A 15443-nucleotide genomic window follows, 5' to 3' on the forward strand; every position below is an offset into this window, starting at 1 on the left:
TTTTTTGGAGACGAAATCTCACTCTTTTGCCCAAGCTGGAGTACAGGGGCTCGATCTTGGATACTGCAACCTCCACCTCCCAGGTTCAAGCAATTCTCCTGCCTCAACCAACCCCCCGAGTAGCTGGGATTACAGGCATATGCCACCATGCCCAGCTAATTTTTGTATTTTTAGTAGAGATGGGGTTTCACTATATTGGCCAGGCTGGTCTTGAACTCCTGACCTTTTGATCCACCTGCCTAGGACTCTGAAAGTTCTGAGATTACAGGTATAAGCCACCACACCTGGTTGCCACCATTTTCTTACAGAAAAAAATGAAGATAAATGGCTCTCTCCTAGGTGGTTGTAAGAGACTTAGGTGAAACAGCATATGTGAAGCCCCCAGCATGACATATGGTATCTGGTTTGTGCTTAGTAGACAGGAGATGCCAGTACCATCATCATCATCATCATCATCATGCTTATTCAGAACACAATTACACTCTGCAGAGAAGTTCTTCTACTCAGAATCCAAACACTCTACGTGGCAAAATTTTCTGGCTTGCTAAAGTTATTAAGTTACTGATTTTATTGAGGATTGAGGGAAGTGAGCACATGTGTTAGAAAAAGATGGGCCATCTTATATAACACTGGAAGCAACCCAGTTGCCAAACAGCAGGGGATCAGTAATTAAATCATTATATGTGTGTGCAACAGAATACCCTGCAGTGGTCCATTAAGCTATGCAAAGCCATTAAAAGTGTAGAATTGTATTTCTTGATAAAGAAGGTTTACTATGTGCTATTAAGTGTTTTTAAAAAAGCAAGTTGGAAAAGGGAAATACAGTTCATACTTAATTTTCTTTTTATTTTATTTTATTTTACTTTACTTTAAGTTCTGGGGTACATGTGCCATGTCTTGCAGGATTGTTACATAGGTATACACATGCCATGGTGGTTTGCTGCCTCCATCCCCGCTGTCACCTACATTCGGTATTTCTCCTAATGTTATCTCTCCCCAGTCCCCCCACCCCCTGCTATCCCTCCCCTGGCCCCCCACCCATACTCAATTTTCATAAGAAAAAATATGTGCTTGTTTAATTCACATGCATAGAAGTAAATCGGGGGAGTCCATATGCCAAATATTAACGGTGTTTATCCCCAAGTGACAATGCGATGGGTGATGATTGTTTTCTGCTTTATTTGTGCTCTGATTTTTCTGTAATGATACATTAAAAGCTATCGTGCTACAAAAGAAAGAAAAAAGAGAAACCCACCAAAATCTTTGCCTTAGAGATGAAGATTGGATCTCTCTGTTTCACATTAGATGAGTCAGTAACACTACATTTGCTCTCTGGCTTAGGGGCAAGAATCTGATCTTGTCCTTTACTAAAATACTTGAAGAACCAAGCTGAACTTTCCCACATCAAGGTAGCTCCACTGCCATTAGCATCCTCATCCCAGTGTGTTCATTCCCTCCAGGTGCATCAGGGAAGGTTTTCCCTGAGCAAGGATGTGATAAACAATGCAGGATGTTGAAGTGTGCAGGCGGAGGCCCTAAGCATGCAGAGGCATACTAGGACAAGGACCCTTGCTTTGCTGTGTCTTCCAGGGTGAGAGGATTACACTGCTCCGGCAGGTAGATGAGAACTGGTACGAAGGGAGGATCCCAGGGACATCCCGACAAGGCATCTTCCCCATCACCTACGTGGATGTGATCAAGCGGCCACTGGTGAAAAACCCCGTGGATTATGTGGACCTGCCTTTTTCCTCCTCCCCAAGTCGCAGTGCCACTGCGAGCCCACAGGTATCTAAGCTTCTCGTCACTGGTTTTCATACTCAGCATGTGAGTTTTCATAGTCAACAGTGCTGTTGGCAGACGACCTCTCTGGGGTGGTTTTTGAGTGCTGCAATTAAAAACCGTCTGCAGAAAAGCAGACTGTACACTGGACCTTGTCTTCGTGCATACAAATGACATTTTCCAGTGCTTGGTTGAAGAAATATTATCTCGGGGAAAAGAAGAGCTTCAGGTAATTGCTCAGGGGATAAGGTGACTAGGGAACAAGAGCCTTTATCAGTTGGTCCCTCCTGGGTAAGTTGTTGGTGTGGGTACCCCCACTGTGTCATAAATCCCATGGTCCAGCATGGTCCTCAGTCATCTTGCCCAAAGTTCGCCTGCAGAAGACAAAGGCTGAAAGAGAGGCTTCCAGGTTCTCCTCGTCAGCCGCCTAGACCAGATCCAAGGTATTTTTTGCATTCACTGGAGCCAGGTGACTGGAACAAGCAACTTAAAGCATCTCAGTCTCAGTGGGCTGAAAGGATGTAGGTTTATAAGCATAATAAGATGTTGGCTTTCCAAAACATTAATTATAAACAAACTTGTTTAGAAATATAAATTATTCCAAACGAATCCCCATTTTCTCAAAGCCAAAAAAATGTCCGAGCCTTGCGTTCAGGGTGACATGGTGGGGTGACATCCTGTGAAAGAGCCCAGCCAAACCACCATGTGAGTTGTAAGGAGGTCTGCAGAGGAACAAGAGTAGGACCCGGGGGTCCAGGGTGACCCTGAGATGCTGCCTCTTGTCTGGTCCTCTAATCGTTTCCTTCTCTCCCACCTGCTCATCACTGACCCCAGTAGAGGGTTCTTGGCAAAAAGCATTAAATGGGCTGACCCAGGGCTTCCTGCACAGTGACAGCCACATCCTGTTGTCTTATAGGACAGGGAGTGTGACTGGAGCTGGACATTCTGCTTTGTAAGGATGCAGAGAGCTCAACTACATTCTTACTTGACTGTGGCCAAGAGTGATTGTAAAACAAAACCACTACACTACCCATACTCCTCTCTGGAAGACTCTGCTGAGCTCCCAGAGAAAAATAAAACCCCAGGGAAGGGCCACGGGAGTGCTGGGCCACCTTTCCCCATGGTTCTGGGTCAGGGATCTGGTGCACAGGGGCGGGGCAGGCTGGGGTGGAGAGCATCCAGTGTGTCCCTTTGAAAATCTGATTCTGCAAAGCAAGCTGGCCTCATCCGTTGTTACTCTGACGGGACCTCTCTCCATCTCCACACCTCTTGCTGCTTCCTCCACCCCCTGCCTGTACACATCAGGCTCACGCTCACATGTGCTGACATGCACACTCACCCACATCCCAGTTTCTCCCCAGATGTAACCTAAGGATTTCCTTTTTGGACACCAGAGTGTCCTGCTCATCCTCTCCATTTCATTCCTCTTTATATACCCCTGGTGTTATTTTCCTTCTTTTTCCTTTATGCTGACACATGTACCTTTTGCTTCTTTCTTTTGTTTTCCTCTCTCTCTTCTTCTTTTTAAGTTTTCCAGTCACAGCAAGCTCATCACGCCAGCCCCCTCATCTCTGCCCCACTCCCGCCGAGCCCTGTCCCCTGAGATGCACGCCGTCACCTCTGAGTGGATCTCACTGACTGTGGGGGTCCCAGGCAGGCGTTCTCTGGCCCTGACCCCACCCTTGCCTCCTCTGCCAGAGACTTCTGTCTATAACACTGACCACCTCGCCTTGTCCCCGAGGGCCAGTCCCTCCCTGTCTCTCAGCCTCCCGCATTTGAGTTGGTCCGATCGTCCCACCCCACGATCAGTAGCTTCTCCACTGGCCCTACCTTCACTGCACAGAACCTACTCCCTAGCACCCAGTTCCCAGGCCTCCCTTCACATCAGTGGAGACGGTGGCGTCCACCAAGATAGCTTCTCGCAGCAGCCGCCGCTGGGGAGCTCTGATAGTGTCATCTCCCAGCTTAGTGATGCCTTTAGCAGCCAGAGCAACAGGCAGCCGTGGCGCGAAGAGAGCGGACGATATGAGAGGAAAGCAGAGAGGGAGGCAGGCGAGAGAGGCCCTGGTGGACCCAAGATCTCTAAGAAGAGCTGCTTGAAGCCTTCAGACGTGGTCAGGTGCCTGAGTACTGAACAGAGACTCTCAGATCTCAACACCCCTGAGGAGAGCCGGCCCGGCAAGCCCCTGGGTAGCGCTTTTCCAGGAAGTGAGGCTGAGCAGACAGAGCGGCATAGAGGTGGCGAGCAGGCGGGGAGGAAAGCTGCTCGCAGAGGTGGGAGCCAGGTAGGACTGCAGCATGCTGCGTGTGCACTTGGCGTCTCACTTGGCAGGGTGGGCTGCACGTCTCGCCCCTGGTCCATCTACGGAGGCCAAGTGAATGCTGGTGAGACCATTTGCTTGCCTCAGGAGCAAAGAGATGGCTCCAGAGGGAATGGGGGGCCGGGGAGGGGGGGACGTGAATTCAGGTGCCAGGACTGGATACAGTTGGAGGAAAAGGACAGGCTATATCTGGCCACTTGAGGTCATTGGGAAGTTATCTCTACTTTGGATGCCTCCTGGCCTGCCTCTCGTCCCATGTATGCCTTGGAGATGAGCTCAGTTTGCTTTGACTAACACAGCTGAGAACACCAGGCTTCGGTGTGGTGTGGTGTGGTTTGGTTTTATGTAAGATGCACTTTGTTTCCATAACTCATGGTGGTGCTCTGCTAGTGCTCGGTTCTGTCAGGTCTTTGTCCTGTCTTGTGTTTGTGTGGGAATGCAGGGCCTTTGTTTGCCATGAAACAAAGGCATTTTGGTTCTGGAGAAGAGAATGCAGGTCTCCTGGGGCCCTGATGATGTGGGGTATCATTGAATAGGCACCCCAGGGTTTTGGGTGAGTGTCCCATCTTATCTCTGTGTCAGCTACAAAGATTTCAGCATTTGGACAAAGGTAGCCTTGGGTGTTTTGAGGCCTGAAATTTTTTTTGGAGAAATGAACCTAGCAACTAAATAAATCACAGTTCTGATTTTGGCTACGCTGTTTACTACTGCGAAAGTCAAAAGATTTTGGGCGCTTTCTCCGAAGCAGCCAGGAAAAGTTTTTGGATGCCAGCTTCACCTCTTACTGTATAGTGACTTGGGGGCTACTTCCCCTTTCTGAGACTCAGTTTCCTCATCTGTAAAATGGAGGTGATAAGCATCTACCTCAAAGAGTGGTTGAGAAGATTCTTTGAAATAATGTGTGTGAAAGACCTAGTATAAGGGCTTATGATCCTGGGAACATGATCAGCACTTCATAAATGGAAGCTATAGAGCCACTATCTTGGGTGATCTAGAACTGCTTCTAGAACTGGGAATATTCTTAGAACCTCCTTAGACCCAAATTGAGTTCCTGAAGATGTCTCCAAGCCATTTATTAAGTATCTAGTATGTATAATATCTACAGTAAATAGTGCTTTACCCTTAGGCTTGCAACTTCAGTTTCCCTTTGAGGCTGTAGTTATTCAGTCTATCAATACGGCCTGCAGTTACCAGCCTCTGGGCAGAATACAAGGGTCATTGGTCTCTCCTCTTGGGGAGCCTAAGTTCAAGGCTCCTCAAAACAATGAGGAGCCTAGCAAACACAGCAATATCACCAGGGCAATAATAGAGACATGCTCAGAGGACCCAGGAGCACAGAGGCCTGAGACACACTAGGCCAGACCTCCAGCTCCAGCCAAGCACATGTGGGCCCGTGGGCCAACACATCAGGAGTGGGGATCACTCAGGGTGAGCCAGCAATGGGGCAGTTTATAAGAAATCAGGCTTAGCCTTTTGCTAGAAAGCCACTTAACCTCTAACATGCGAAGCAGGAGTGGAAGCAGCCGGTCCCTGGTAGGGTAGTCATAAGGATTCAGTGAGGTAATTAATGGAAGGTGTTGCTTGGCATGTGCCAAGGCTCCATATGTAAGGTCTCCTGCTGCTATGTGGGCCTGCAGGAAAGCAGCAATACCTGGCAAAGGCTTTTCCTGGCCCTGAAACAGGTTGAGGAACAAATGGAAGAGGTGGTGAAGTGGCTAATGGAAAAGTATTAAACGTCTCTGACACAGGAACAATTCTATAAACGCTCTAAGTCAACCCAGCGCTCCCAGGGACCTCCTTATCGTCAGTGGTGAGTCATCATCCCGGCCCAATTCCAGCATCCCGTGTGTACAGGAAGTGCGCACGGTGCCGGACCTCCGGGTAAGGTTAGGGGTATATGCTTCCTGCTTCCTAAGGCAGGATAGGAGTGGAGTAGCTGGCAATACTGAAGATTATGTGATTGGAAAGCCAGAGTTGTTGAAACTTGGTGTTCCTTTCTTGGTGGGTCTCCAGACCCCAAGTGTACCGGTTCCTGTCCCCTCCCTTCCTCCTGGCCTCCTGGCACAAGCCCCTTCTCTATGGGTGTGCCCAGGCTGTGGCCTGGGGCTCGCTCCCCCTTGAGAGCTGGCGTTGGTGTGAAAAGGGCCGCTGCCCACACCTCCCCTTTAGCCCCCTCACTTTCCCCTCCTGTGGCTGGAGCAGGAGTTGACAGCTCTGGAAACGGGGTCCTTCAGAAGGGGCTCCTGTGTCTTGGGCCCCCTTTGGGTGACAGACATGCTAAAAATGGAAAGGACTTGTATGACAACTGTTCTCTGGCAGCCCCATCAGGATGACGTGACCACAGTCCGTGTTGCTTATTTGGAAAAATGCATTCCAGACCAGTTTGTGTATCAAGAAAATTGTCAGCCATTATTTTCCTTGCTGAACTAAAAGTTCACTTTCATTGTAGGTATTGGGGTGGTAGGTTGAGAATTAACCAATAATGAGAGGGAATTTTACCTGAGAACCTTAAATGAAAAGATATTCTGAAATGTTATGATCATTTACTCTTTCAAGCATTTAGGATGTTCCATGCACTTTGCTGCAAGAGATAGAGAGGGGTGAACAAAATCAAGGCTTCCATTTAGATGTAACTTCTAGGAAGCTGTTGGGGCCAAGGGAAAGCTTTCCTTTTGTCCTTTGAAGTTTTCCCTAAAAAAGCAAAATTTTTTTTCTTTTCTTTTCTTTCTTTTTTTTGAGATGGGGTTTCACTCTGTCACCCAGGCTGGAGTGCAGTGGCATGATCTCACTGCAACCTCCACCCCCAGGTTCAAGAGTCCTCTCACCTCAGCCTCCATGAGTAGCTGGGACTACAGGCACATACCACCATGCCCAGGTAATTTTTGTATTGTTTGGTAGAGACAGGATTTCATCATGTTGGCCAGGCTGGTCTCAAACTCCTGACCTCAAGTGATCCGCCTACCTTGGCCTCCTGGGATTACAGGTGTGAGGCACCATGCTCGGCCAAGAAGCAAATTAATAGAAGAAAAGGCATACAGATTTATTTGATAATAGTTTTATGTGAAATGGGATCCTTCAGAATGAAGACCCAACCACCCAATGGGGTGCAGAAGCTTATGCCGTCTTGAGGCTACAGAAGAATGGGGGCTCAGAGGATGGCAAAAGACAGGTTATGGCAGTAAATCAGATTTAAGCAGCAAGACAGGTTATGGGAGGAGAAAAGTGAAGGCTTGGCTGGCAAAGGGGGTTGTGTAGATGAAAGCTCACAGGTAGCAGCCTCAGAGAGAATAGATAGTAAATGTTTCTTTTTGGCCTTTAAAGGTGTCAGACTGTCAGTTAATCTTTTCTAGATCTAGACAAAGGAAAGCCTCAGAAAAATCCTGGCTGCATTGGTGCACTGATGCAGCCAGGATTTGTATTTGTATTTTCCTCTACAAATACAAATCTCCTGCATGAAAGGCAGCTTTGCAGAGCTACCTCTTTTTGCTGGCTCTCTGACAGCCATCTCAAAATATGTCAAAGAAATATATTTTGAAGTAAAATATTCTGATTTCATTTAATGCCTTTCCTGACAGCCTCCCCTTCCCCTGCATGACTGGATTCAGTGCTCTGACTTTGTGCTGCCACAGCCCCTGCGGTGGTCTGGGTGAGCCTCTCTCTGCCCCCTTTGCTTGCCTGTGTTCCTGTAGAGTATCAGTGCTCCAAGGGTGGGACCATGATACCTGATATATGGAAGGCACTCAGTGAATATTTGCCGAATGAACAAAAAAACACAGACCAGACACGGTGGCTTACACCTGTAATCCCAGCACTTTGGGAGGCTAAGGCAGATGTGTCACTTGAGGTCAGGAGTCTGAGGCCAGCCTGGCCAGCATGGCAAAACTCCACCTATTCAAAAAATACAAAAATCAGCTGGGTGTGGTAGTGCACACCTGTAATCCTAGCTACTTGGGAGGCTGAAGTGGGAGAATCACTTAAACCCAGGAAGTGGAGGTTGCAGTGAGCAGAGATAGGACCACTGCACTCCAGCCTGGGTGATAGAGCAAGACCCCGTCTCAAAAAAAGAAAAGACAAATAATGACTGACCCCAACTAAAGGATTTTAGGACCTCCACTGGGGAGTAAGACCTGTTCACAAAAAATTATAATGCAAATAAGGAAAGACAGTCACAAACATACACTCTGGAAGTTCAAGATGGGGAGAAATAATAAGCAACTGGGGAGGAGGATGGTTACCTGGAGACTTCAGGAAAAAATTGCTGCGCAGGGTGTCAGAGCCCCAGCATCGGGAGGTGGTTGACTTGAGTGCTGGTAAGAAGAACTGACTGATAACAATATAGGTTTGAAGAAGGAAAGTTTATTAGAAAGAAAGAACACTGAAAAAGGATGCAGCGCGGCAGTCAGTGAGAAAGGACCAAGCACACTGTGGTGGATTTTCTTTGGGGGCCTTTAGGCGAGAGCTTAAGGGTCATTTGGACCATACTAGCCACATAGTTCATGATAAATGATTACATCTGTAGATGTTTTGGTGCCTTAATGTCAGCAAGGGTTGCCCAGTGAGTTTTGGCATGGCATTCCAGAGATGTGTAGAAATTCTAGTTACTTATAATATTGGGGGGAAAGAAATCTGGAGCCAGATGCCTGCTTTAAATGATAGGGAAGCCTAATTACTTCTAATTTTCCCAGATAAGGAATTTAGCCTGTTTGATGGTCACCAGGTGGTTTTTGCTCCCTTCTAAACTTCTCAGATAAAGAATTTTTGCCTGCTAGATGGTGACTTTGCTCTCCTCAAAAAAGTAGCATTTAATCTGAGCCTTAAAGAATAAGATTTTCCCACAGGGGTACAGCAGGAGGGTCAAGGCAGATAGCCCAAGCAAAGGCCCAGAGGTAGGACCATGAAAGGTGTACATGGAGAATGAAGCATTCCTGTTTGTTAAAACGTGGGCTCTGAATGAAGCCCCTCCCCACCAACAGGCTTTGTGTGAGCAATTGGCTGTTTATTCACCCCAGTGTGGGCGGGCTGAGTCCGAAAAGAGAATCAGCAGAGGGCGGTGGGATAGGAGCTGGTTTTATAGCTTTGGGGTAGGCAGTGGAAAGTTACAGAAGTTACAGTTGAGGGTGGTTTTTGCAAACTGGGAGAGGGTCTTAGGGTCTGGAGTCACAAGGTTGTTCAAAGTCAGTTCACAAAGTCTAATTGCCTTATCAGTTGAGGCAGGAATACGGAACACTAGAGAATGTCTCAAGTTAATTAGGCACTGCAAGGTTAATCATTCTTCCTCTTTTCGTGGTCTTCCAGTTACTTCAGATTTTCTAATTCCTGGAGGCCCTCTAGAGGTGTACATGCTGGTCACAGGGGTTGCCATGGTGTCCATGGTGCCGCCAGTCAGCCCAAAAGACCTTGCACTGGTTTGGGTGAGGCTTCTGGTGTCCACAGGTGAATAGAAAGAGGGGGGTTCTGGAGAAGCTTATGTCAGGAGTCACGGTGACCCTTTGAATCAGTCACCTGCCCACCTCCCTCAACTCTGCAAACGTGTGAACACTTCCTTTGAAATGGTTTGACTTTTCACTCCTGAACTGGTTTCACATTGGGTCAGTTGCTTATGTTTTTAGGTGCGTTTTTTTTCTGAACAGTGGAAGAGTGTGAATGAAATGAATGCAAGGGTCTTCAGGGAAATCAGGGTGGGGTGGGAAGAGCACTAGATTGAGAGTCCGGTTTCCAAGTTCTAGCTCCAGCTCTGCCACTGGCTTGCCAAGTACCTTTGGTTGAGTCACTTCTCTTTTCTGACAGTGTCTCTGTCCATAAACAAAAGATGCAGATAAGAGAAATGCCATTCTTTTTAGGTTTGCTATCCTCTGATTAGGTGAAAATCCTGCATGAATTTCAGTTGAAATGAGAAAGAAGAACACACACAAAAGTTTAAGTCTGGGGTTTATTATCAACTTACAGACCTTCACAATTTCACAGTGGAAAAATTGAAGTTTTTTCTTTTAATTTTTTTTTTGATGGACAACTTAACTTATTGGATAAAAACATGCACATACAAAATGCCCAAGCATTCAGAATTATCAGCCAAGTTCTTGGATTTTCTTGGGCACAGTTTTGGCCAATAACATTTAGAACAATCAAGAAAGTAGGCTGGGTGTGGTGGCTCATGCCTGCAATCCCAGGACTTTGGGAAGCCAGGGTGGGCAGATCACTTGAAGTCAGGAGTTTGAGACCAGCCTGGCCAAGATGGTGAAACCCTGTCTCTAATAGAAATAGAAAAATTAGCCAGGTGTGGTGGTGCACATCTGTAATCCCAGCTACCCAGGAAGCTGAGGCATAAGACATGCTTAAACCCAGGACATGGAAGTTGCAATGAGCCAGGATCATGCCACTGCACTCCAGCCTGGGTGACAAAGCGAGACTCTGTCTTAAAAAAAAAAAAAAAAGATAAACAAAGAAAAGGAAAGTAGGCGGGGGACAGGTCCAAAGGTAGTGAGTTATCTCAATTCATTGTTCACAGTCAGTTATAGATCAACCTGATTGTTTCATTAAAAAAAAGAAAAAGAAAGTGAAGGGAAGATCATCTTGAAAATCCCATCATTTATTTGCACAATCAAATATTTACTGAGTTGCTCCATGACAGAAGCACTATTTGCTGACTGGCATCCGGCCTTGGTTTTTAAGAGTTTTGACAATTTGTGAGAGTACCTCTTAAAATTTTTGAATTAAAAAGAATATTTAGAGACCTTCTACTCCAGTCACGGATAACTTTTTCTGGATCATGGAACCTTTGAGAATCTGAGGTCAGCTGAGGACTCTTGGCCAGTAGTTTGGTGAAGAGAGTGACACAGTTTTCATCGTTTCAAGAGGCCCTCACCCGAGTCCATCTGTGAGTTCTCCAAGAGTCCACAGACCACCAGGTTAAGAACCTACAGTCTTTCACAGTGAGATGAGAAACCCACGGCCTGAGGAAAGTGACCAAACTTTTGTGATGTCAGTTTGGTTCCTAAAGGGAAGGAAGCTAATCAAATAAAATATCAGTATACAGGAAAGCTATGTGTCCTCAAAGCCTGTGTCTAAGAAGCATGAGAATAGACTATAGACTTAGAGAAAAGAGAGGAGGGAACGTGACTCAACTGAAGACAGAAAGATGTGACTTCAGAGGGAACACTTCTCAACACAAGGAAACTAGGTGAGTTCCCAGAAAAATAAGAAGAGAGGCATAGTCCTGCCTTGAGGATGGCAGTCAGAAATAGAAGAGGAAGCATGTGATGTAGCAAGAAAAAAAATAAATTTCAAATGTTAAGATACTCAAGTAAATGTAGGAAACATCTTCCTTTGACTCACTCAGAAGGGAAATCTCTAAATAGAAGGGTTTAACAGCTTACGGGGTGGGGAGAGACATTGGCTGCAGTACTTACAAAAATAAGCAGCAGGTATTCTCTCAACACTAATGGTAGGGAACTGGCTGGGCATAGTGGCTCACACCTATAATCCTAACACTTTTGGAGGCCAACATAGGAGGATCTCTTGATCCCAGGAGTTTGAGACCAGCCTGGGCAGCATAAGGAGACTATGTCTCTACAAAAATAAAAACATCAGCTAGACATGGTGGCGAGTGCCTGTGGTTCCAGCTACTTGGGAAGCTGAGATGGGAAGATTGCTTGGGTTTGGGAGGTCAAGGCTACAGTGAGCCATGATCACACCACTGTACTCTAGTCTAAACAACAGAGTGAGAGAGTGAGACCCTGTCTCCAAAAAAAAAAAAAAAAAAAAAAAAGGTAAGGAAGTAAGACCCAGAGCTAAAGTGTCTGCCCTTATAAAGGTGTAAGGAGAATGGTGCATGCATGTTAGTAGAAAGTCCAGCCACAGGGTATTGGACAAATTAAGGTGACCTGTTGGTCAGCATCTCTTTCTAGCTCCTCTGATACCTTCCTCTGGCAGAGCACAAACCTCAAAGGTTGGGGTATGGTGGAATGCATAGACCTTGGAGTCTGAGAGATGGATGTCCCAATACTAACTGTTCACATTCCCAACTCAGACACATGAGGTCTTAGTTTTCTCATTTGTAAAATGAGGTAAATGTTGACCAACTTCTTGAGTTCTGAGAATTAAATGAAATATAATAGAGATGAAAGCAGCTAGCGCAGAGCATGTAATGGGACCATAGATACTTGTGTGATGTTGAGGTACCAGGGAAATGAAACAAAAGTAGTTTACTTTATCCACCTTACCCTGTTCCACCTAAGAAAGAAAAATGGGGGGAAAAGGGAAGAAAGTAGAGAATGGGAAAATTATTGTACTTTGGGTTACACAAATCTAGAATTTAGAAAATTTGGAATTTGTGCTTCCACAAATTAGTCTCTTCTACCTTCAGCATAAAGGTGTACGCTATTCTTGGAAAGCCTTTGGTTTCTTCACACTTGACTATGTATCTGCCATTACTTCCCTTAGTATTTTATGAAAGAAAGAGAAGACTTTATGATACTCTACAAAGAGAAGGCAATAAGTGTAGTATTGTAATCAGATTCAAATTACAACAAAGTTAATGTGTTGTCTAGGGAGTCATTTGCTAGGAGATAAAATCTAGGTGATAAGCAATTGAACTAGTTGCTTATAATTAATTTTGTATTTAAGCTGTGATCTTTTTCTCAGTAAACTCAATAAGATAACTCAGTGGAATCAGAGGCTGTTTTGAGGGTGATCTGGTGGTTTCCTGGAGCTGAAACCCAGGAGGCTGAATTGTTCGGGACTTTCTACTCCTCTAGCAGAGTTTGCCCATCAGTAGGTGCAAATCTTCTATCACTATCCTGGGGCAACCACTTGGGATAATTCCAGAAGTGAGCACTACATCTGTATCTAGAAGCTGCAGTCAAAAGCCTTCCCCCACCCAGTCTTCAGTAAGCAATGAGTAGAGTGCTGCCTCCGTTAAGCCAAGTCAGCCGTACCCACTTCTACTTCTTAACCCATAGGACAGGCACATTGCAGTCATGGAGCATTAGAGCCAAAAAAGACATTTATGTAAATTATGTCCAATCCTCTTATGTATTTTAGAACTTGAAGTCCTAAGAAGTTAAGCATTTTGTTCACAAGTAATCAATTAGTATAGAGCATGGCCTGGAACCCACATTTTCTCACTGTCCCGCTGGGAGGTCATGGTCGGTCACCAGAAAGGTGGGGTGGGGTCTCAGAAGACTTGGGGTGTGAGACGACTAGAGGAATCCCATCTCTGTGAGACTCAGGCAGGTTAGGGGAGCAGCAGAGCCTTGTGCTATTTCTAGAGGGGATTTGGGGCCATAGAGAAGTTGAGTTTCTCTGTCCTGTCCACATCTTCAGGACTTCCTGCTGTTCTGTAGCCTATATGCAATTTATTTGGGCCCACAAGGGCTTGGCACACACCCAAAGCTGGAAGAGGATGCTTAGTAACTCTGCGGTAGTGCCAGGTGTTCTGTGGATCCAGAGGGATTAACAGCTCCAGGGAGGCTAAGATCTGATTTCTCAGGGATTTCTGTGAACTGAAAGTAGAAGGGCAATAGCAAGGACACATGCAGGGTCACCCACTTGGGGAGGATGAAAAAAGCACTCCAGGCCAGGAGAGGCGACTTGTGTACAAATACGGAAGAAAGCAGTTTCTGGATCAAGGACTGTCACCTGCTTACTATTAACAGTGGAAAGGAGGGGAGTGCAGTGTGTGTATATTTGTGTATGTGTGTGTGTGTGCGTGCATGTGTGTGTGTGTGTGCGTGTATGCAGGCATGCACTAGGCTGGTTGTTTTTGTGAACACGTGAAAAACTGGAATGAGTCACCAGAGTCGGAAATGTCCTTAGCATGAGATAATATTCCCTTTATTCTTAACCTTAGATGAAGTCCTCATTTAGAACTTGCATCTTCTCTTAGGCTTAAATAAGCGCAGATGCTAAGGACCTGGGGAGGGTTCAGAGCAGCACTGTCTAGTAGAAATATAATGTGAGCCACATGTGTGATTTTAAAATGTTCTAGTGGACACAGTAAAGTGGAACAACTGAAATTAATTTTAATATATTATAACCTAATATATCTAAAAATTATTACTGAGATTTTACATTCTTTATTTTATACTAATTTTTTGAAATCCAGTGTATATTTTCATACATAGTACATTTCACTTCATATCTGCCACATCTGAAGTGTCCAACAGCCAGCTGTGGCTACTGGCTATCTTGGACAGGACAGGTCCAGAAGAAGCACCGTATAAAGCTGTAAAGTGATTAGAAAATGGGGACAGGAAAAGAAAAAAAAATACCTAGAGGGGGAAAAAATCTTAGGGTAAACAGCCTTCAAAATGAAGGGCTGATTCTTGTGATGGGCAGTAATGGTCTCCATTTCCACTTAGGTTCTACTTCCATGCCATGTCTTCATCCCCTGAAAAAAACTGGTTTACATTTCAGTTATATGTGCTATTTCACTTAAATCTAAACAGAGAGAAATTGAGTCTTAGCTAATAGAATAAATGTTTATCTTGCCTTCTTCCTTCATTTATTCAACAAACCCTGAGTGAGGTACCCAGTCATCCCTACCTCTCAGGAATGGGGTTGTTTGTACCATACAGATGTTAAAGTTATGATGATGATGATCGTTAGCTTTGGGTATGGCCTGAGACCAAGGAAGGTACAAGGTGGGCCTCAGTATCCCATCCTTTCCAGTACTGAAGTTCACAGTTAATGATCAGACACTATTCTGTATGCCATATCTTTTATATAAGGAAATGCCTTTGAACACCTTGAGTTAAAAGTATACAAGAAGGGAATGATAGCTAGTGCCTGTTTTCAGATGAGACAGAAATTGGGTGTTGCTATCATAGTTACACAAGCAATGTAATCATGACCCAAGAGGTAGGTGGCAGGTGGTATATGGAGATTAGACATCAAAGGGCTCAGCTCTCACACTGCCTTGTGCAAACCTCACAAGGTCAGCTCCCAGCCACCTGGCAAAGGCCCGACGTTCTGAGACATTGTAGAAGAAGCATGAAATGGCCCCTTTAGTTTTGTTTCTTCCTTTACTCCTGTCAGAATCCAAGGTGACTGGTTTGAGTGACTGCAGTTTAGAAGGGGTTTGGAGAACTTGAAGATGCTTCCTGAAAGGACAAGAGAGTGTAGAAGTGGGGCTGAGTGTGGTGGCTCATGCCTGTAATCCCAGCACTTTGGGAGGCCGAGGTGGGCAGATCATTTGAGGGCAAGAGTTTGAGACCAGCCTGACCAACATGGCAAAACTCTGTCTCTACTAAAACTATATTAGCTGGGTGTGGTGGCCTGTACCTGTAATCCCAGCTACTTGGGAGGCTGAGGCAGGAGAATTGCTTGAACCTGAAAAGCAGAGGT

At 45.6% G+C, this 15443-nt stretch overlaps 1 protein-coding gene across 1 annotated transcript in view; it reads left to right on the forward strand.

The window, feature by feature from the left end:
• Positions 1 to 15443, forward strand: part of SORBS1 (sorbin and SH3 domain containing 1) — a 253216-nt gene that overhangs the window by 223722 nt on the left and 14051 nt on the right. Inside the window, exons 23-24 of the mRNA XM_037734708.1 lie at positions 1591 to 1785; positions 3309 to 4064. Coding sequence (XP_037590636.1) covers positions 1591 to 1785; positions 3309 to 4064 — 951 coding nt within the window. The remainder of the gene's footprint in view (positions 1 to 1590; positions 1786 to 3308; positions 4065 to 15443) is intronic.

Source organism: Cebus imitator, unplaced genomic scaffold (genome assembly GCF_001604975.1).
Source record: "Cebus imitator isolate Cc_AM_T3 unplaced genomic scaffold, Cebus_imitator-1.0 Scaffold656, whole genome shotgun sequence".
Lineage (NCBI taxonomy): Eukaryota > Metazoa > Chordata > Mammalia > Primates > Cebidae > Cebus > Cebus imitator.